This window comes from Dendrobates tinctorius, unplaced genomic scaffold (genome assembly GCF_039654945.1).
Source record: "Dendrobates tinctorius isolate UK_male_01 unplaced genomic scaffold, ASM3965494v1 ptg000035l, whole genome shotgun sequence".
NCBI lineage: Eukaryota > Metazoa > Chordata > Amphibia > Anura > Dendrobatidae > Dendrobates > Dendrobates tinctorius.
The window spans coordinates 44223255-44247455 of record NW_027361703.1 but is presented as its reverse complement, the minus strand read 5'-3'; the positions used below and the strand labels follow the sequence as shown (position 1 = coordinate 44247455).

General features: G+C 41.1%; 1 protein-coding gene across 1 annotated transcript in view; it reads left to right on the top strand.

Annotated features, from left to right (window-relative positions):
- SLC23A1 (solute carrier family 23 member 1) overlaps positions 1 to 24201 on the top strand; it is a 260181-nt gene that overhangs the window by 28985 nt on the left and 206995 nt on the right. The window contains exon 4 of the mRNA XM_073573448.1: positions 23844 to 23932. Coding sequence (XP_073429549.1) covers positions 23844 to 23932 — 89 coding nt within the window. The remainder of the gene's footprint in view (positions 1 to 23843; positions 23933 to 24201) is intronic.

Genomic DNA, 24201 nt, shown 5'->3' with positions numbered 1-24201 from the left:
AATACAAATTATTGTGTATTCATGGCATAAACCACCTTAAAAAGGATGGGGAATTTGAAGGCTCCATTCCACCGCCCTCAGCTGCACTGCACCAGATCGTAAGCACTTGACTGAATGTTGCTCATTCAAAATGTCCCTTTGAGACCTGAGCTCAATAGGGGCCCGCTCACAATTTCTTTAATAGCAAAACATAACATGGGGGTGACTGATGCCAGTACAGGGTTCCCCCTCATCCATTAGTGCAAACCACCTCCTTCAAAATACCCCCTTCCTTCTCCCGCCACAGCGAGCACGCATGACTCGAGTCCTTATGCCTGTGAGTCCCACCACACACTCAAGACCTTCTCAACACCTTCCATTAAGGCTAACGCCCAAATACTGTATCTGTACCGATTGAGTTCAAATTAACTCCATCTGACCTTCCATGTCAAGCATGCGATGTGAAAATGTAACTCCGAAATTACCCAGTTCCATAGCTTGCCCTTGACACGGATCTGCTGTACTGACGCTACCTCCTTGGAGGGACTACAGACCCCTTTTAAGCGTTTAAATTAGAGTACCAATTGTCATCCTGTCGGTCTCGCATGAGAACCCCAATAAACGTAATAATGTCCTAACACCCATATCAACAAAGGAGTTCCTAAATACATAAATAAACAAAACATGGAGTGGTGGACAAGGTGGGAGGGGTCATAGATGGAGAAGACACACAGCCCTCTAGCAGTCTAACATACAACTGATATGTAACTGACTATTACTGACTAATCTTATGCACTGCCTGAATTCCTAAACCTCAGCGAGTTGCTTCTGTTGCAGTCTCAATCCGAAAAGAGTAAGACCCAAAATCAGCACCATTCAAAACACACACTATCAAGCATTGCTGTAAAATGCTCACAAATTGATAAATAGACTGTGCTGACCCATACTTGGACTAAAAAGGAACCTGGATGGGAACATATCATTCCCAAAAGTAAGGAAACCCATCTTACCGGACACTCCTCCAAACCTACCACTCCTCAAAGCTCAATCATGCTACCCTTTCCACGGGTGTCAGCAATCGAGTATCTCAAATAACATCACAACACATCTACCTCACATGGCACATACTTAAACAACAGACCTCCAGTGTTTTTACTCACAAGCTCACTCACCTTGAGTGCACTAAAAAGGCCAAAACAAAAGCCATCCCAAACAAGTGACATTCATACTCTGACCTACAAACAGTCCTAAGTCAGCCCAGAAGCTGTCCTAAAATAACAAAAGAAATGTCTCCAATCCTTGGCTGTATATTTCTTGCGAAAAGCTTTCAAAGCCTGATGGACCAGGAAATCTTTTGTGACATCCTTCCAACCCAGTAGCTTAAAAAAATGCTAATTCTTCTATCTTGCCAGAAACAATCGCAAAAGACAATCTCTCCTCAAATGCTCTGCTGATCATATATAGCAAAAGGTTCACTCGATCAGCCTCCAAAACTCTCTCACCAATTGAATCAACAAAATCCTGCCATTATCGCCATACCGACATGTATTTTACCAAGGTGACACGAGTAACTGAATTCTTCAACAAGTTTAATGCTGCACGGAAACCAGATCACATAGCTAAATGAGGCCAAAGGGTCTGTTGCTGCTCTGGGTCTGGTGCCAGCTCTTGAAACAGGTCCCACTGAAAGCGAAGCAAAGCATTGGCTATGGAATTCAGTACACCTGGCATATGGGTGGCATAAAACAAGACATTAAGATCCAAGCACTTCAAAACCACACTATGTAACAACTCCACCATGGGTGGCGAATCCACCAACATGTTTTTTATGCAGTGGACTACACTCAAGTTGTCGCACATGAAAAGCACTTCAAAAATCCAAATTCCTATTCAGATTTAAAGCCCTCCAAGCACATGACCATTCCCCAAAGCACCGTCTAACTTCGAAGTAAGCCCCAAAACCTCTTGCTGCAGATGCATCAATGTTAGCGTGTGAGGGAGGGCAAGGACGGTAGTCATGGCTAAGAGTATGTGCTTTAGCACGCCCTGGTCTCCTGTCACATAAAAATACTGTTACCTCTGCAGCATGCCTTCTGCTTCACCTTCTGCACCATCAGGGTCCCATCGGGCTGGCTGAAGTTCCACTGCTAGCGTTGTGGCTAGTGTTGAGCATTCCGATACCGCAAGTATCGGGTATCGGCCGATACTTGCTGTATCGGAATTCCGATACCGACTTCCGATATTTTTTCAATATCGGAATTCGGCATAGGAATCGGAAGTTCAAAGTTGATTGACAGACTGACGTCATCATGATGCGCGGTGTGTGCGCATCATGATGCGCCGTCATTTCGGGCCTTCCGGGGGTCTCTGCCGGCCTGCCGGGGGGCTGTGTGGACTGCCCGGGGTCTGTACCGGCCTGCCGGTGGTCTGTGCACCCTGTGGGGGTCTGTACCGGCCTGCCGGGGGGCTGTGCCGGCCTGCCGGTGGTCTGTGCACCCTGTGGGGGTCTGTACCGGCCTGCCGGGGGGCTGTGCCGGCCTGCCGGTGGTCTGTGCACCCTGTGGGGGTCTGTACCGGCCTGCCGGGGGGCTGTGCCGGCCTGCCGGGGGGCTGTGCTGATGTCCGGGGGTCTGTGCAAGCATCGTCCGATGGGACTACAAGTCCCATCGGGCGATGCCTGCTACCATGACAGTGATTGACACATTAGCCAATGATGGGACAGTAGTAGTCCCATCATCCGGCTAATGTGTTAAATGTAAAAAAAAAAAAAAAAAAAAATACTACATACATACTACATGCATGCTACATACATACTACATGCTACATACATACTACATATATACTACATACATACTACATACATGCTACATACATACTACATGCATGCTACATACATACTACATGCTACATACATACTACATGCATGCTACATACATACTACATGCTACATACATACTACATATATACTACATACATACTACATATATACTACATACATACTACATACATGCTACATACATACTGCATGCTACATACATACTACATACATACTACATACATACTACATGCATGCTACATACATACTACATGCATGCTACATGCATGCTACATACATACTACATGCTACATACATACCACATACATACTACATACATACTACATACTACATATATACTACATGCATGCTACATACATACTACATGCTACATACATACCACATACATGCTACATACATGCTACATACTACATACATACTACATACATACTACATGCATGCTACATACATACTACATGCATGCTACATACATACTACATGCCACATACATACCACATACATACTACATACATGCTACATACATACTACATGCTACATACATACTACATATATACTACATGCATGCTACATACATACTACATGCTACATACATACCACATACATACTACATACATGCTACATACATACTACATATATACTACATGCATGCTACATACATACTACATATATACTACATGCATGCTACATACATACTACATGCTACATGCATGCTACATACATACTACATACATACTACATGCTACATACATACCACATATATACTACATACATACAATACATTCATACAATACATACATAGACATACAGTACATATAACATAGAGTAACATACTTACCAATACTTGTCACATTGTTCCCCGAAGCCATTGTCTTTTCTGGAATAAATATTAACATAACAAACCACAAAAATACTCACCCACGATCCGAAGCAGTCCACGAGTGTGTCCCACGACGATCTTGGGTAGAGAACGGCAGCATCAGATGATGCTGCCGTTCTCTACGGGCTGCAGGAATCCAATGACGGAAGGTAGGTATCCTTCCGCACTGTATTCCTCCGCCACTTAAAAAAAAAAAGTCCCTAGTCTCACTTTATGCCATTGCTGCGTGGGAAATTCCCACACAGCAATGGCATAAAGTGAGACTAGGGACTTTTTTTTTTTTTTAAGTGGCGGAGGAATACAGTGCGGAAGGATACCTACCTTCCGTCATTGGATTCCTGCAGCCCGTAGAGAACGGCAGCAACAGCTGATGCTGCAGTTCTCTACCCAAGATCGTCGTGGGACACACTCGTGGACTGCTTCGGATCGTGGGTGAGTATTTTTGTGGTTTGTTATGTTAATATTTATTCCGGAAAAGACAATGGCTTCGGGGAACAATGTGACAAGTATTGGTAAGTATGTTACTCTATGTTATATGTACTGTATGTCTATGTATGTATTGTATGAATGTATTGTATGTATGTAGTATATATGTGGTATGTATGTATTGTATGAATGTATTGTATGTAGTATGTATGTAGTATATATGTGGTATGTATGTAGCATGTAGTATGTATGTAGTATGTATGTAGCATGCATGTAGCATGCAGTATGTATGTAGCATGCATGTAGTATATATGTAGTATGTATGTAGCATGTAGTATGTATGTAGCATGCATGTAGTATGTATGTATCATGCATGTAGTATGTATATGGTATGTATGTAGCATGTAGTATGTATGTAGCATGCATGTAGTATATATGTGGTATGTATGTGGTATGTATGTAGCATGCATGTAGCATGCATGTAGTATGTATGTAGTATGTATGTAGTATATATGTAGTATGTATGTAGCATGTAGTATGTATGTAGCATGCATGTAGTATATATGTAGTATGTATGTAGCATGTAGTATGTATGTAGCATGCATGTAGTATATATGTAGTATGTAGCATGTAGTATGTATGTAGCATGCATGTAGTATATATGTAGTATGTAGCATGCATGTAGTATATATGTGTTATGTATGTAGCATGTAGCATGCATGTAGCATGCATGTAGTATGTATGTAGTATATATGTGGTATGTATGTAGCATGCAGTATGTATGTAGCATGCATGTAGTATATATGTAGTATGTATGTTGCATGTAGTATTTATGTAGTATGAATGTAGCATGTATGTAGTATGTAGTATGAATGTAGCATGTATGTAGTATGCATGTTGTATGTATGTAGCATGTAATTTTTTTTTTTTTTTTTACATTTAACACATTAGCCGGATGATGGGACTACTACTGTCCCATCATTGGCTAATGTGTCAATCACTGTCATGGTAGCAGGCATCGCCCGATGGGACTTGTAGTCCCATCGGACGATGCCTGCACAGACCCCCGGAGCCTGCACAGACCACCGGCAGGCCGGCACAGACCACCGGCAGGCCGGCACAGACCACCGGCAGGCCGGCACAGCCCCCCGGAGCCTGCACAGCCCCCCGGCAGGCCGGCACAGCCCCCCGGCAGGCCGGCACAGCCCCCCGGAGCCTGCACAGACCACCGGCAGGCCGGCACAGACCACCGGAGCCTGCACAGACCCCCTGGCAGGCCGGCACAGCCCCCCGAAAGGCCCGTACAGACCCCAGAGAGGCTGTACAAGGGCAGGAAAGGGTTTTTCTTATTCCGATACCGGAAGTCCCATAGACTTGAATGGGACTTCCGGTATCGGAATCTGCGATACCGATACTTTTTTTAAAGATCGGCCGATACCATCCGATACGATACTTTGAAGTATCGGACGGTATCGCTCAACTCTAGTTGTGGCACAATAAGAGACAGAGTCCATATCAAACTGAAAACGTAGAACTTTACTTTCCTCTTTGCACAGCACATCCTTATCAGAGACAGCAGTTGCATAGAATTCCAAACAGCTTCCATTCTCCACTTTCCCTGCACTTCTTCCTTGGTCCCCCAGTATGTGCCCAGATTGTACCGCCTCTTGTGGTAACACAGTGTCCTCTCTGTTCAGACTCTCAGCTGTTTCGCCCCAGATCTGAGGGCATCAGCCCATGTGATGATCTGCCACATGATGAGCGACCTGCGTCCCCATACTGTTCTTGACCTCTTCTCCACTTCTGCTCCCCACTGCTGTCACACTGCTGCACGGCTGCACTTCCGTTAACTGTACCCTGGATGGCTGGGTCCTTTATTTTAATGTTACGGAGCTACTGGGTAGCTCAGGCTCTAAGCCCACCCGAGCTGTATGGGCTCCCTAGCCCTTCGCCACTATCCAGTAAACTGTTTCTACCTTACCCTCCAGTGACTCCTCCTAAAGTTAGCCGTTAACTAATGTATACTGAACGCCAAGCTTATATTACGTACACTATAATGCCCCCTCTAGTGGCCATAAATGAGTACTACGCTTTCCCTATGACTAACACATAACAGGACATCACATTATATTTACACATCATAGAGGAATATGCACAGTAGCAGAAATAGTACATAAAATACATAATTCAAGATACAGGGACGAGTGCAGGGGGAAGAAATGGTACCACCTTTGTATCCCCTTACAAGAGCAGCATTGGCACCCCTGCCTCATCTCAGTAGGGGCGATGGGGTTCTCCCTCACCTGTCCCCGCTGGACCGATTCTCGCAGCCTCTAGTTCCTCAAAGGGTCTGCACGTGGTACGCAGGTCTTCTGGGAGTGTTCTTCAAGCAGGCAAGCGCTGTCCCTTTAGGAGCATCTGTAAATGTCTCCATTCAATGGCTGAGAGACATTATGTATTTAAAGCACATTCCCCTATAGGGAGTGTGCCTTACCAGCTTCAGCCTCTAGTTTATTACAAGTGTGTGTAGTAGGTTCCTGTATCCATACTTCCTGATCCCATTTAAATATGTCCTGTCTGTATCAGTATCTGTTCCTATCCGTCCTCCTGATCCTGAGTCTGTCTGCCCTGTCTGAGCCAGTTTCTGATTCCATCCTGCCTATACCCAGTCCTGATGCACTTTGTCTGCACCTGTACTGCTACAGTTACTCGTCCAAGCTGTACCTGCTCCTGTCATCCTGCATATATCCATTCTGTGTTCCGTTCCAGTACTGTTCTATTAACCAGCCGTGCAGTATCCATTCTGCAGCTATCCAGTTCCGGGCCGTTCTGACTACGAGTCCTTCCCTGGTTCCCTGAACTCCTTTGGGGCTCAGCTGCCATGACTCCGGGGTCTGTCCTCGAGTTGCACCTGACATCCACCTGGGTTCAAGTCTAACTACACTCTCCCCCCGGAACATGGCACAGTGATTCCACAACCAGATACATGACAATTGCTAAGGCCATTGAACCCGCTGACTCTCACACCCCCCCAATCCTGGATCTGTACCAAGAGTCAACCCATCAGAGACAAGCAAGACAAGATCCTGTTATATCTGCAAACAGTGAACACCCACATGGATGCCCTGGCATCTGCGGCCGCATCTGCTCCAGTCCAACCTTGGCAGTGACCATTCAGTCTGTAAGTCTTGCTCCAGGTCCTGGACCCCGTCTGCCTGCTCCACTGCGGGATCCTAAGCAATGTTAAGGGTTCATTAACCAGTGTTCCCTACATTTTGAGTTGTTGGTTCATCAGTTTTCATCCGATCAAGTGAAAGTGGAATTTCTGATGTCCCATCTTGGAGGAGAAGTTATGGCATGGCTCAACCACCTGTGAGAGAGAGGAGATACTGTCATTTCAGATATGCAGGCCTTCCTGGAGGCTTTCCGCAAAGTCTTTGACAAACCAGGCCCAGTCACCTCTGCTGCCTCATCTCTCCTCAGACAGTATTCTCAAACTGCGCTAGGCCAATACGCCATCTGGTTCTGCACCCTGGCATCTGAACTCAGCTGGAACAATGAGGCACTAGTAGCTGCCATCTGGGAGAAATTGTCTGGAAGAATAAAGGATGAGCTGGCACACTGAGGCATCCCTGTTACTCTGGGTGACTTAATTTCCTTGGCTATTCAAATTGACCTCACATACCAGGAGCAATCCTGAGAGATAGCACAAGAAATAAAACCACTTTGTCTGGCTCCATTTTTCCAGACACCACTTATTCCCCAGCCCTCCATGGCTGCCATTGTGTCTGAGCCTATGCAGGTTGACCATGTAAAGTTGGCTGAGGAACATCAAGGGCTTCTACTTTTACTGCAGAGGCACAGAACACCTTATCCACACCTGCAAAAGGAGGTGGGAAAACTCCCAATCCTAGTACTAGTAAGAGAGGCTACCATGGGTGAGAGTAATTCCATTCCACCATTGAGCCTGACCGTATCCGTGACATGAAGAGGTTAACGGTTCGTTGAGACAACGTACTTGGATTCCAGTGTGCCAGGGAACTTCATGCAGCAAGCTCTGGAAGATCATTACCATATCTCCGTTTGATGCCTCCATAATAACCCATTATCGGTGTCATCTGTTGATGGGAGAGCGTTATCCAAAATCATGCAGGTGGTCACCCAGCAGGTAGATCTCTGGATAAGGAATGCTGCACACAGATAGGTTGACCTTCTATGTGTTTCCTAGTTTCTCATCCGTTTCTCCTGGTTCTTCTGTGGCTCCGTATTTATGAACCTGTCCTTGACTGAAGATCTGGAAAGGTGCTAAATTGGGGTCAATCTTGTCACGAGAAATGTCTTGTAGCTGTATGTCCGGTCTGGCCGCATGTTGAACCATTCTTTCTGTCAGGACCACAATCCACCCACTGGTTATATACTGACATTTGCAACAAAAAGGAAGCAGAGACACTGCCCCAACATAGGCCATACGATTGTCCCATTGACCTGCTTCCGTGAACTTCACCTTCACAAGGCCGAATGTACCCCTGTCGCAGCCATGTCCGAATATATAAAAAGAATCTGGCAAGAGGATTCATTCAGAAGTCCTCTTCACTGGCAGGAGCTGGCTTCTTTTTTGTTAAGAAAAAGGATGGGACTCTTTGTCCTTGCGCAAACTATAGGGGTCTCAATCAGATTGCTATCAACAACAAATACCCACTGCCCTTGATTCCGGAGTTGTTTGACCGTCTCAGAGGTGCCAGGATTTTTTCCAAGCTGAATCTGAGAAGAGCATATAACCTGATCCGGATTCGCCAAGGAGATGAATAGAAGACTGCTTTCAACACACGGGACGGCCATTATGAATACTGTGTTATGCCATTTGGGCTCAGTAATGCCCCAGCTGTCTTCCAGAAATTTGTGAATGACATCTTCTGAGATCTTTTTGTGTTGTGGTTTATCTGGACGATATCCTGTTTTTTTTCTGCAGATCTGCCATCTCATAGGCGGAACCTTCACCACGTCCTGCAGCGACTTAGAGAGAATCACCTGAACATAAAATTATAAAAGTATGATTTTACGCAGTCTTCTTTGCCTTTTCTAGGTTATATCTGCTCAGACACTGGCTTGAAGATGGATCCGGAGAAAGTTTCCTCCATCCTCAAGTGGCCCCGCCATGCTGGCTCTAAAGCCATCCGGCAGTTCCTACGATTCACCAATTCCTACCGGCAATTCATCTGCATTTCTCATGCCAGATTGCCCTCATCTCTGTTATTATCAGTAAGGGAGATGATCCAAAGGTATGTGTGATGCTGAGTCACTTCTCACAGCTAAGCCGTAAGATGGGATAGTCGAAGAGTCCTAGAGCTAAAAAAACAGGAGGGTATGGCACAAACAGAAGGAAGAGACAAAGGCATTATCAGGTAATGTTCCAACATCAGAATACCAGGAGGATTGTGGATCAGAGCAGAAGGGGTTAAACAGACAAATGGTCAGTATTAGGTCCAAGGTCAGGCACAGAGAAACAAACTTCACGCATGCTGAATGTATGTCTGGCAGAAGTCTGGAAGTAACAGCCCAATTAAGTAGTCCGGCAATCACCAGGGACAATGAACACCTGGAAACAGCCAGCCCCTCCCAGTCTCAGATTGGAAGACTGAGCTGTCAATCAACACACTGACAGCTCAGTATTCCCCTGCACCAGACTGGATGACTGAACTGTCAATGAATGTACTGACAGCTTCAGCACACCCCTGTACCAGATTGGACTCCAAAGCTGTTAGTAACTGCATCACAGACACATTGAGGGGTGTAACCTTGGCAATATGGACTCCAGAAGCTGAGAATGTCTTTCTCTCCCTGAAATAGGCCTTCTCATCCATTCTGGTTCTGCATTGGCCAGAAGTGAAAAAAACAATTTTCTATGGAGATGGATGGATACATCTTCTTGGACAATAGCAGATCTTACCCAAAAATCTCCTTCTGGCTGAATGAAAACCAACGTTTTTTTCTCCAAGGCCTTCTCTGTTCCCAAGCACAGCTACTCGACTGGCGACTGAGAGTTGTTGTCGATTTAAGACGGCTCTAGAGGAGTGGTGGTACCTTAACAAGGAGAAGGCCATCCTTTTGTAATTTAAACAGACCATAAGAGCCTGGCCTATCTGGCACCCTTGACTCCCCATCACATTAACGCATGGTAGTCCACTCACTTCTAAGACAGGGTCCATTCCGAGCTGCCGTGGCTCCTTCTCTCTCAGCATCATACAATGATAGTCAGAGTCCAAGTTCATGTTCAGCAAAACAAGTTTAGTCACAGAAACAGCACAAGATTCTTTGCAGAATATAACCATTCCATTCCCTGTACTGTCCCTCACTCCTCCAGGAATATCACATTTCCATACCGTATCCTCCGGTACCGCAGCTCCTTGACTGGTCAGATTAACCCACTTCAGGAGTTCCCCGCCCACTTCCCTCTCTGAAGGTGAAGTTGAAAGATGGCTCTTCCAATCCTTTCCAGGCTGTAGGCCTCGGACGTTAAGGGTTGTTCCCACGAAGTTAGCTGCTACCATTCTTATGCTGCCCTGATATTCTTCCACCACCTTGTGACTGTCAGTTCTTAGGCCCTAGACCGCTGGGCTCCTCTGTTTAAACATTCCCTCGGACACGACTGTAGTGTCCTTGCTCTCGGCTCACACACTAACTCCAGGAAGCTCCCTAACTACTCTTCCTTAGCCCCTCCTACACCAGACAAATCCTATTGCTCTATCTAATCCCTATCCTATTCTACTGTGCTGCCACTACTGGTCTAAGTCCTACACTATCCCTATATCTTCGCAACACAAAAACAAACGTACAATGCAATACACAATATATCAACATTACGCGACATTTGGAATATACTGCTTTTACCAAGAACATATAAATATACCAAGTATGACTAGGACACATGGTAATAGTCATTACATATAATTAGTTTAAGTCCCCATGTGTCCACTCGGATTAGTTATGCCTATCATCAAATATAACATATCGAACGGAAAAGAACGATGATTAAAAGGCTTTTATCACTAATGTAAGAGAAACTTTATTATTTAGAACCACAGATAAAATATTACATATCACCAATTAGGGGATTAAGGGGAAGTAAACATACACATATGTATAATGTGATTACACATCTAAAAAGACGCACATAACCAGCACCTGAAGGTATAACCTATACACCTCCAATTATATGACTATCCACAATTAACAATTTTGCTGAAAAATAGTACATCAATCTCAGAATGGACACTACAATATTATGTCCTCATATCCTACAGCCAATTTAGAAAATTCATATTGAATGATTACACTGGTCAACAGCATTTTTGGTGCCAAAGATATTTCATCGAATTTAGGGTATTTTTGGGGTGCTGATTCTGAATATGTCATCAGTTTTGCCAGATTGGCTCAAGTTTTTGAGATTTTTGGTATCTTATTTATAGCACTTGTTGGTAAATGCGACGCATCATCTCATTAATTTCTTTGGATTAGTACTTGAACTGAGCAGTTCTCAATATAGTTTTGTGTTAATTAGTGTTCTAAAAGTTTGTTCATAGCTTGATTTTTGCACTAACTTTATGTTGTTGTCTGTTTTCCAGTGAAAAGCATGAACTCATCAAGAAGAAGTTGTCTTAACGATCCAGACTCATTCTGTTACATTTGTGGTGAATACACACTGCCAAAACATAGAAGAAACATAACAGACTTCGTAAAAAAAGTGTATTTTGCCTATTTTGGGGTTATGCTTGGGGACCAAGACAAGTTTTGGGCACCACACATAGTGTGCAAAGCATGTATCGAATTATTACGAAAATGGAGCAAAGGACAAAGAAAAAGCTTCAAATTTGGTGTTCCAATGGTGTGGAGAGAGCCAAAAAATCATCATGATGACTGTTATTTATGGTAAACACAGGTACAGGCACATCTTCACAATGAGGGACAGGCCTTCTTGCAGATTCCATGTTACTCCCATTTTCGTTTCTTATGCTTATTGAATCCTTGCACTTGCACTGCACAGAAATAACAGTCATCATGATGATTTTTTGGCTCTCTCCACACCATTGGAACACCAAATTTGAAGCTTTTTCTTTGTCCTTTGCTCCATTTTCGTAATAATTCGATACATGCTTTGCACACTATGTGTGGTGCCCAAAACTTGTCTTGGTCCCCAAGCATAACCCCAAAATAGGCAAAATACACTTTTTTTACGAAGTGTGTTATGTTTCTTCTATGTTTTGGCAGTGTATATTCACCACAAATGTAACAGAATGAGTCTGGATCGTTAAGACAACTTCTTCATGATGAGTTCATGCTTTTCACTGGAAAACAGACAACAACATAAAGTTAGTGCAAAAATCAAGCTATGAACAAACTTTTAGAACACTAATTAACACAAAACTATATTGAGAACTGCTCAGTTCAAGTACTAATCCAAAGAAATTAATGAGATGATGCGTCGCATTTACCAACAAGTGCTATAAATAAGATACCAAAAATCTCAAAAACTTGAGCCAATCTGGCAAAACTGATGACATATTCAGAATCAGCACCCCAAAAATACCCCAAATTCATTAAAATATTTTGGACACCAGAAAAAAAAATTTTTTTCGTTGACCTGTGTTATTATATCATGCCTCCACCACCGAGAAACTAACCGCTATATATACAAAGGGCGTAATCACTTATAATAATAAACCTTATATGGTGTGGTACCTAGATGTAGCCACTATCCTGGCTAATCACCCATAATGTTATCTACAATACCGCCAACAATTGGCCACTAGACATGCCGTAGTGATTATCACCAGCAATAGCCGCTGTGTACAAAAAATCACTTCACACCATAATGGCCATTATCAGCAATGGCCGCCACATATATAGATTACGGTCCATATTAAATTAATTATTACCGGCAGTGGTGGTCAGGAGGTGAACAGGTGCCTGGGTAGCGCGTCCGCCCTGACGCGCGTTTCGGACCTGCCTTTTTCAAGGGGCCTGGAAAAAGGCAGGTCCGAAATGCGCGTCAGGGCGGACGCGCTACCCAGGCACCTGTTCACCTCCTGACCACCACTGCCGGTAATAATTAATTTAATATGGACCGTAATCTATATATGTGGCGGCCATTGCTGATAATGGCCATTATGGTGTGAAGTGATTTTTTGTACACAGCGGCTATTGCTGGTGATAATCACTACGGCATGTCTAGTGGCCACTTGTTGGCGGTATTTTAGATAACATTATGGGTGATTAGCCAGGATAGTGGCTACATCTAGGTACCACACCATATAAGGTTTATTATTATAAGTGATTACGCCCTTTGTATATATAGCGGTTAGTTTCTCGGTGGTGGAGGCATGATATAATAGTCATTCAATATGAATTTTCTAAATTGGCTGTAGGATATGAGGACATAATATTGTAGTGTCCATTCTGAGATTGATGTACTATTTTTCAGCAAAATTGTTAATTGTGGATAGTCATATAATTGGAGGTGTATAGGTTATACCTTCAGGTGCTGGTTATGTGCGTCTTTTTAGATGTGTAATCACATTATACATATGTGTATGTTTACTTCCCCTTAATCCCCTAATTGGTGATATGTAATATTTTATCTGTGGTTCTAAATAATAAAGTTTCTCTTACAATAGTGATAAAAGCCTTTTAATCATCGTTCTTTTCCGTTCGATACCAAGAACATATGCAAGGAGTGCAGGGCATTAAACTAGCTCCCGTACCCATTACACTGCTACTGTTACCTGTCCAGTCTGAACCTGTTCCTGTGATCCAGCATCTTTCCGTCTTCTGTTCCAGTACTGTTCCAGTATCCAGCCTGCAGCTATGTCAGCTATGTAATTCAGGGCCTTCCTGACTCTCCGAGTCCATCCCTGCTTCCCTACACGCATCCACTTCAGCTTTTGTGGACTGTGGATCTTCCATGAACTTCATTGACTCTAGTTTGGTGTCCAAGTTAAAGTTAGGGACAGTTAGGCTAGAAACTCCCATCCATATCATTGTCATTGATAAGAAACCGTTGGTTCAAAATGTTATTAAGTTTGTCTCTGAGGAGTTCTTCCTCAAAGTGGGTTCCTTGCACCAGGAAAAAATTTCATGTTATGAATAATCTTCCTGCGGGACAAGTGTTGGGGTTTCCCTGGTTACAGAGGCATAATCCTGTTATAGACTGGGGATCTCGTGATATTGTTAAATGTGGTCCTAATTGTTCCAATGGTTGCCTTTCTGCTGTTTTTGTGTCTGCCATTAATCCGGGGGGTATTCCGGAGTACCTGAAGGACTTTGGGGACGTGTTCTCTGAAAAAGAAGCTGAGGTCTTGCCATCACATCACCCTTATGATTGTATAATTAAACTTATTCCAGGTTCTAAATTGCCCAAAGCCCATTTGTACAATCTTTCTGACCTGAAACGTACCGCTATGAAAAACTATAGCTCTGATAGTCTACGCAAAGGTCACATCCGTCCCTCTGTCTCACCTGTGGCTGCTGGATTCTTTCTTGTTAAGAAAAAAGATGGTGGTTTATGCCCGTGCCTCGATTTCAGGGAACTAAATAAAATTATGTGAGAAATACCTACCCTCTCTCACTCATTCCTGATCTCTATAACCAATTGTCAGGGGCTAAGTGGTTTTCCAAACTTGATCTCAGGGGAGCATATTACCTTATCTGCATTCGGGAAGGGCATAAGTGGAAAATGGCATTTCTCACCTCTGAGGGTCTGTTTGAAAATTTGGTCATGCCCTTTGGTCTCACGAACGCACCCGCAAGTTTCAGAACTTCATGAATGATGTGTTTTATGATTTTATCAGGCACTTTATGGTTGTATACCTAGATGATATCCTTGTTTTCTCACCTGACAAGGAATCCCACAATGGTCATTTATATGCTGTTCTTCATAGGTTACGGGGAAATTTTCTGTTCGCTAAACCTGAGAAATGTTTGTTTTATGTCCAGGAGCTTTCCTTTCTGGGGATCATGCTTTCTGCCAATGGGTTTTCAGATGGATCCCAGAAAGGTACAGGCCATTGTTGATTGGGTTCAACCCAGAGACAACAAGGCTATGCAGCGTTTTCTGGGTTTCGCAAATTATTATCGAAAATTCATCAAGGGGTTTTCTCAGGTGGTCAAGCCACTCACCGATCTCACTCGCAAGGGGGCTAATCTCAAAGTCTGGTCACCCTTGGTGGTGGAAGCATTTACTACATTAAAGAAGCGTTTCTTGTCTGCTCCTGTATTGGTTCAGCCCGATCCATCAGAACCGTTCTTTGTAGAGGTGGATGCATCGGAGGTGGGAGTGGGGGTGGTGTTGTCTCAGGGATCCATTACTTTGACCAATTTAAGACCATGTGCCTTTTTATCCATGAAGTTTTCTTCTGTGGAGAGCAACTATGATGTTGGCAACCGGGAGTTATTGGCCATAAAATTGGCTTTTGAAGAATGGAGGCATATTTTGGAGGGGGCGGTTCATCGGATCACGGTGATTATGGACCACAAGAACTTGTCTTACATTAAAACTGCCAAGCGGATAACTCCTAGACAGGCTTAGGTGGTCGCTTTTTTTTTGTCATTTTCATTTTTCTATCACTCCTCGGCCTGGTTCCAAGAATGTCAAGGCGGATGCCTTATCTCGCAGTTTTGATTAGATATCACCTCCCGAACCACCTCCTTCCTTTCTTCAGCACAGGGTGGTTGTTGCTGGGGTATCCTCTGAATTGGAACGTGAAATTTGGGAGGCTCTGTCTCTTGCTCCTCCTTGTAAAATAATGCGTAACCTTGTAAAATACTCAGGACTAGTTACCAGATAAAAATGTAGTGGTTTATTTGGATTCTTCCATCAAAGAAAAGATTATTACAGAAAAACATAAAAATAGGTGAAAGAGAGATTGTCCATTAGTTCATAGCAAAAGCTTGTCACCTTCTTTCTCTGGGATGGCAAATGGTAAAATGGCATCTGGCTCTGTTCAGCTTCTCAAATAGCAAAGTTACATACCAGCTGTTCAGCTATGTCTGTGCAGAGATGACATCTTGCGTCTGTGTCTCATGATGGTGAAGGAAGGAACGAGCGACCTCTACAGTTAGCCATGAATTATATACGTCTCTTGAAGCACGTGATCCAGGTATATATGGAGTTGCCCTGTACCATGAGCCAAGCTTACAAAAATAGCCTATGTCGTGTCAGCTAAAGCAATGTACAGAACTGAGTCTTATACGAAATTAACGGATTATTAATATTTAACAATTCCCCCTTTTGAGGGAGACAGACATTCATTGGAACCCTCAATTGACAAAATAATTTAATATCAATAATAATAATAATATCAGATTACCGTTATACGTACTCAATGACATAATTGATGTGAATTCATGTTATGGTAAGCTGTGAACAATATTCATATGCAATATGTATAATTATACTTCCCTAAGTCTAAATTGAAGCATCTCAGGTCCAGTCATCATCATCTGATGTCATCTGGTCTTCATTTTGATGTCTTCTGTCTTCTTCTTGGTTCTTTTAAAAACACAGTTTTTCTCTAGCATATAGATGTTGTAGAAATCGTGTTGTGTATAAAATCAAAGTCCATAAATTCAAATGTTGATAAGAAAACAAAGTCTATAGATGAAATGCAGCTTTAATATCTGTGCAGTGTCACCTTTAAAAACCTGGGCTTACATTGGCTCGCCTTGGATATTCTGGAATCCTCCATCGGCACTGGTCTTTGAACAGGTGTCACGTCTTTGGTCAGCAAAGCAAGGGTTAAAATGACTCTTCCTTGTTAAACATAGCACCATAACCAGTCCTTGTCCTAATGCACAGGACATATGTAAGGGTTGTAGCTTCCTGACAATTACCTTCATTGTTCACCAGCCTTCATCGAAGCTTTACAGGTGATTGGAAACCTCTGGAACTTGATAAGAACGTGATAACACAGTTCATCTCAGCATCATAGGATCATCGTCCTCTGGTTGTCAGGTTAGACACTTTAATTGTGACTGTCAGTGGTGGATACTGCACTCGTAATTAACATAGTCTATTACTCAGTAATCATAGCTTTGTTACCTTCTGGGACTTCTGGATAGCGGCATTCTTCTTCTTGCAACTGGTAAGAATCAATTTAGAAATATAAAAAGTCTTTATTAACGTAATTTCAGTATCTTGCTTGAAGTCTTCATTCCCTATTCTATACCAAATCTGGTAATTTTCCTAACCTATAATATCACAGCATACCATAGCAGTCAGTAATATCAATATACTTATTATCAGAATTTGTACCGTATATGGATTTCAATGTTTGAAATAATAAACCAATAATAAGTGATAATACATTATTAACCATATTCTTCATGTGATAGAACATTTTTTATGTCATAGGTGTAATTACCTTTTTCAACCCATAGTTTTATGTAACCAGTGTTTTCATCTTTATTAATAAGGAATATATTTATTATACTAATAATATGTAGGAATGTATAGCAATGAACCAAAATAAGAATATATGAGTGAGCGAATGAATGAATAAAAGAATTGTTGCATATAACTCAGAAGTGAAACATTTCCTTTGTAATAGAACCATATCATCACTATATTTAATGAAGCAATATTCTATAGTTATAGTAGATATTACTTTACTAAATATTGATGAAAGAAAAAATAAAAATTTAAGAATTAAAATAAAAATAGATTAAAAAATTGAAAATTAAAAATAAGAATAAGAATAAAAATAAAAATAAGGCCTTTATGTTGATGCAGAGTAGTTATGTCTTCAGTAATATATACCCTTAATATTTCCATGATCTGGATTATTTCATAATTGTCATAAACTTGTGTTACCAAAATATTCAAATTATGCAACTTTGCATATAATACTCTTCTTAGTGTAAAGAAATGACTCTTTATAATACTTAATGTTATTATACCCAATACTTATACCATTGTACCTTATTTATATTTGTTCTTTATTAAAATGTGTGAAGAAGAGGTATTAATCAAATGTGATGATGTAGTCAGGATTAAAAACATACTTTCACCTTAATACCAAAAAATATTGTTTTATGAAATAATTCATTTATCAAACCCAAAATTAAAAATAATTAATTTATAAATTATGTGAATTTATACTTGCTTATACCATTATTTGTCTGAAGATGTGTAACCAATTAAATTAATTTTGATGTGCGAATGCACTTATCCACAATTAACTAAATCAAGAAATAATAATTACTATAGAAATATATGTTGTGTAGATATATCATTATATCTTAATATTCTAATAATTTAACTGATCTGCATATTTCTCCTAAAGATAAAGGCTTTTGGGTTTTTTTTTTTCTCTTGCATTCAGAATCCTGAGGCCTCACAAACGTATCACATTACTCCTAAGCAGCTTCTCATACACTCAGTCATCTGTCACTGTCATTCAGACTGTGTAATATATTTAAGTTTAAACCAAATACCTCACATACGAAGGTGTGATGAATACACATATTTTAACCCAAATTATCCTAATTATCAACGCATTGTAAACTATTTAAATTTAGTCTTAATATTTCTTTGAATATTCCCCAAATACACATGACATAAAAATATATTGTATAGCTATACTTGACATTTAGGCCTGAAAAAAAAAATTCCATTGGTTTGCAAAAGTTGAGACCCCTTGAAAATTCTTTTCCTAAAGAACAGGGACATAGTATACTGGTATACTTATTATTAGAACAAAGTTCAAATTTCACAAGCTGTGGTTGTCATTCATGCCATGCAGTAAAGGCATACACAGAACACTTTTAAAATGCAATTAGTTATTTCCTTTTAAGGGTTAGATATATAAAATCATGCAATTATTGCAACTTCCTGTGTAAATAAAGGCATAAATCCTTGTAAGAGAATTTTTCCTGATTAAGTCCTGCTTTGAAATGAAAATTCTAAGGAAAAATAAAAGATAAGGTTAATATCATAATCATAATTCTAAATTTTATTACTGGAGTAGATTTTAATTTTCACAAAAAAATCCAGTTCTACAATCTCTACTCCTACAAACACTCTATATATACTGCATGAATATATATCTATCTACAAAACTATAGAACTACAGGATTATACTCTATAAAATAATTACATATAACTGACTAATTGTATAATTCTTTTACACTATATATATATATAATTACTTTTTCTAGCCAATTCCTAAACCCATACTTAGTTTTCTGCAAAAAATATCCTGAAAAGTTCTTGCCATTTTGAAGCTGATAGATTCTTGGAGCAGAGTATTCAGTTTACAGGCCATGATGTCACTCACCACCTGCTTCTGTCTGTCAAATTCGGCCATCTTTTTTACAGAAAGAAGATCAAAACTCATCACTTTTCTTAATTCAATCTGTGTCTTTTCGGTGATCCTTTGCATTATTCCATAAGGCTTAAAACAAACATGTGATTTTCTTCGTTCTTCATAGATTTGATTTTGGGGAAAACTCATTTTAGAAGGCTTTGCTAATACAGGCTTCTGATAAGATTTTACTCTGCCTGTCTTCACAAAATTAGAACAATTTACTTTCCTTTCACGATTCTCGTGTTTTCTGGCAAAATCAAGGGATTGCGCACATTCCAATAAAGAATATTTTTGTGACGCAATAACACGAGATGCAGGATTTAAAAAACAAAATTTGCTTACAAAACTCCTTATGAGGGACTGTGTTTTGACATTCTCACCCAGCATTTTGTACAGACGTTCATATATGGACATAAACGTGAAAGTACATTCCTTCCGACCAATCCTTAATTTTTGAAGAATATCAATATCTGGATGATTTTCATTTGATGAACAAAAAATAAGAATTTGTAATCTGTCCTTATCATTTAAATTCTCATGTGTTTCACCAGATAACTTTAAAGTCAATCTCCTAGCAAAGTTTACAGGGATCCACATTTTGAACAACTGATTCTTCTCCTCGTTAGATAAATCAAATTTGTCAACACAGCTTTCAAAAACCTCAGAGTTTCTACAAACATGGATTTTGTTATCATATGCAGGAATGATTTTACATATTTTTAGCAAACTTTTCCTTACTTTACTTCGGATTTGGGCCTGTAAGTCGTCTATTTTTAGTGGTCCGTCTTTCCCTTGTACGTCCTCTACGTCAGTTCTGAAGTCTCCTCCTACTTCTCCATCTTGTTCCACGTCTGCAAGGTCACCTTCAATGGCCGCTACAGACACTTGATTACAGTCAATCTCCCTAACTTTACAGCCAATCTCGGGAACATCACTATTTTCCTTCACACAATCATTTTTGGATGTCTCTGACACAGATCTATGAAATATATCTACCATCTGTAGAATATTTTTTAATTTATCTCTTTCTCTGTTGAAAAACTTAGAATCTAACTTCTGATTCTCCATTTCACACTCTGCATATAAGTTAAGCCATAATACTTCTGAATTAGACTTGTCTACAGACTTAAATTTCAATTTACTCTGCTTAGCATAAGAAGTAACAAAATCCATTTCTCTTACCTTGAAATGTCTCAGCTTGTTCCTTTGATGGACAACGCTGGGCACTTGTCTTCACACGTCTGGCTTCAGCACGTCTGGCAATTCTTAGTCCTCACTTCTAGGTTCTGTCTGATTCTTGTGAGTAGTGGAGTTCCTGATAACTTGCACATATGACTGATGTTAGCAAAGTTCAATCCCCCTTTTGAGCAAGTTGAGGGAAATCCGCAAAAAAAATACAAAAATTCAGATCTGGCTGGCTCTCCAATGTAAAATAATGCGTAACCTTGTAAAATACTCAGGACTAGTTACCAGATAAAAATGTAGTGGTTTATTTGGATTCTTCCATCAAAGAAAAGATTATTACAGAAAAACATAAAAATAGGTGAAAGAGAGATTGTCCATTAGTTCATAGCAAAAACTTGTCACCTTCTTTCTCTGGGATGGCAAATGGTAAAATGGCGTCTGGCTCTGTTCAGCTTCTCAAATAGCAAAGTTACATACCAGCTGTTCAGCTATGTCTGTGCAGAGATGACATCTTGCGTCTGTGTCTCATGATGGTGAAGGAAGGAACGAGCGACCTCTACAGTTAGCCATGAATTATATACGTCTCTTGAAGCACATGATCCAGGTATATATGGAGTTGCCCTGTACCATGAGCCAAGCTTACAAAAATAGCCTATGTCGTGTCAGCTAAAGCAATGTACAGAACTGAGTCTTATACGAAATTAACGGATTATTAATATTTAACACTCCTTCTTTGCCTGATAATAAGCTCTTTGCCCTGGTTCAGTACCGCTTGAGGGCTGTCCGGGAGTTCCACGATTCTGCTCTCAGTGGGAACCCGGGGATCTCGGCCACCCGGATAGCCATTGTTAGGCTATTTTGTTGGTCCTCCATGACCTCTGATGTCGCTAGGTTTGTGTTTGCTTGTGATACCTGTGCCCGTGCTAAGAGCTCCCATAACCAGCCGGCCGGGGAAATGGTGCCATTGCCAATTCCAGATAGACCTTGGACTCATTTGTCCATGGATTTTATCACTGATCTCCCTTCCAATGGCAAAACTGTTATCTGGGTAGTGGTTGACAGATTCAGTAAACAGGTGCATTTTGTACCTTTGACAGGATTGCCTAAGGCAAAAACACTAGCTAAGTTGTTTATTGAGCACCTTGTACGGCTGCATGGCGTGCCTTTGAGTGTGGTTTCTGATAGAGGGGTACAATTTGTGTCCAAATTTTGGAGGGCATTTTGTAAAAGATTGGGTATTTGCTTGACCTTCTCCTCTAACTACTATCCAGAGACCAATGGTCAGACAGAGAGGATCAGTCACTTGAACAGATTTTGTGGTGTCTTGCTATGTCTCAGCAGGATGATTGGTGTTCTTCATTGCCCGTGGCTGAGTTTGCATTTTAACAATCGAATTAACCAGTCCACTGGCACCTCTCCGTTCTTCTGTAACTATGGTTTTCACCCCCATTTTGGCGAATTTTCCAGGCTGGATTCAGGATGTCCAGGGGCTGATATGGCAGTTCAACGGTTGGAGGAGGTGTGGAGGGAGGTCTGGAAGAATATTGGGGAGGCTCAGGGCAAACATAAACATTTTGCTGATAAGCGACGATCTGTAGGACCTATATACCTGGTTGGAGATAAAGTGTGGTTGTCTACCAAGAATACTTGTCTGAAAGTTCCTTCTGCTAAGTTAGGTCCTAGGATTATTGGTCCTTACGAGATCATTGAGGTTGTCAATCCAGTGGCCTTTCGCTTACGCCTTCCTCCGTTGCATCGGATCCCATAAGTCCATAAGTCCCTTCTTAAGTCATTTGTACCATCCTCTGCTGGGTCTGCATCCCCTCCACCTCCTGTCACTGTGGATGGTCAGACTGAGTATGAAGTGAAATGGATTGTGGATTCTCGCATGGTCTGCAGTTCACTTCAGTATTTAGTCCATTGGAGGGGTTACAGTCCTGAGGATCGATCTTGGGTCCCGGCGCAATCTGTCCATGCTGATTGATTGGTTCAGGTGTTTCATATACGTTATCCTGGGAAGCCTGGGGGTCCGGTGGCCCCCCTTGAGAGGACAGTACTGTCATGATCCAGACCGGGTTTTGAGTCCTGTCTTTCCATGTTCCCGGCCAGGTCATTTCAGGGGTTAACTTTTCTCAGCCTCAGTCTGGTTTCAGGATTGCTACTTAGCTCCGCTGCATCCTGCAGGTGTTGTCAGCTATAGTTCTGCCTTCGGTGTGTGTATCTGACTCTGGTATATCCTGATTTGTTCTGCTGTGATTCCTGACTTGCCCCGTGTCTGTTTATTCCCTCTGTCTGTCCTGACTCATTGTTTCCTGTAAGTTTGTGGACTCCCTGGTTTTGACTTGGCTTGTATTCGGACCTGCTTCTGCCTTTGTCTTTGTCTTATCCGCTTCCAACTGTTGCTGATCCTCTGGCTTGTTTGTGACCATGTGTACTGCTGTGACCTCTGGTACTTCGTTTCCTCTCAGTTGCTGACCCGGCTAGTCTGATGATTCTGCTGCCACCTGGTGGTAGCAATCTCTGCTGCTTTGCAGGTCTGCCCTGGGAGTGTTCAGTCCTACCTCCATTCTATTGCCAGTTAGTGGAGTCTGCACATACCTACATTGCAGCAGCCTGACAATAGCAAGTTTAACAATAAATGCAAAATACGCTGTTAGGGTATATAGCCACATTAAATAGGGAAGTGCAGTGGATATTATTTAGGCATGTGCATTGAGCCTGATGAGAGATGGATACATATCAGCAATCTTGGAGCTCACAGCTTCGTCACTCAATTCATTATCCCTTTATGCCCCAGACTACATGCAGTAGTTTCTGTTTAATTCATATTGACTTGCACCTGATATTTTACATTGCAACATTTTGGATTAATATGTTATAATATATTATGAATTGATTGTTTAATTACTTGGCACACCCATCCCCCCACTTATTTAGCGTTTTGTATATATTTTTTATTTTTTGCTCTCTTTCTCTACTTTTATGGTGTTATGTTTTTTGATGTAACAATAAAATTTCAATATTTTAATGTATTTGGATTGTATTTGCCTAATTTTTGAACAATATTTGTGGGTTATTAATTAAAATGTATCCCTTGAAAAATCAAGTAAGAATATAATACATAACAATCAAACAACTAAAATAATAATATATCATTTATTATACATTTTTCTTATTCCAGGCTCCCTCTTTTTCAAGCAAGTGCATTTGCATTTTTGGTACCTGCTCAAGCCATACTATCCCTGGATAAATGGAAATGTCCTCCTGAAGGTAAAGATTGTTTGTAATCAATTTTTTTTATTTAATAAATATTTTTTTCTGGGAATGCATAATAGAAAGTTGCATTATTTTGTGTTATAGAGAGATAAATAAATTCCTAATGACATACTTATAAGTGTTCCTCCTTACAACTCATAATGTGACTCAGTAGTGTGTTTGGCTACCATTTCCCTTTATACATTCCTGACAACATCTGGGAATGTTCCTTTTTTTTTCTCAATTATTTTTATTGAGGTTGAACAAGAAAACAAGTCAAAACA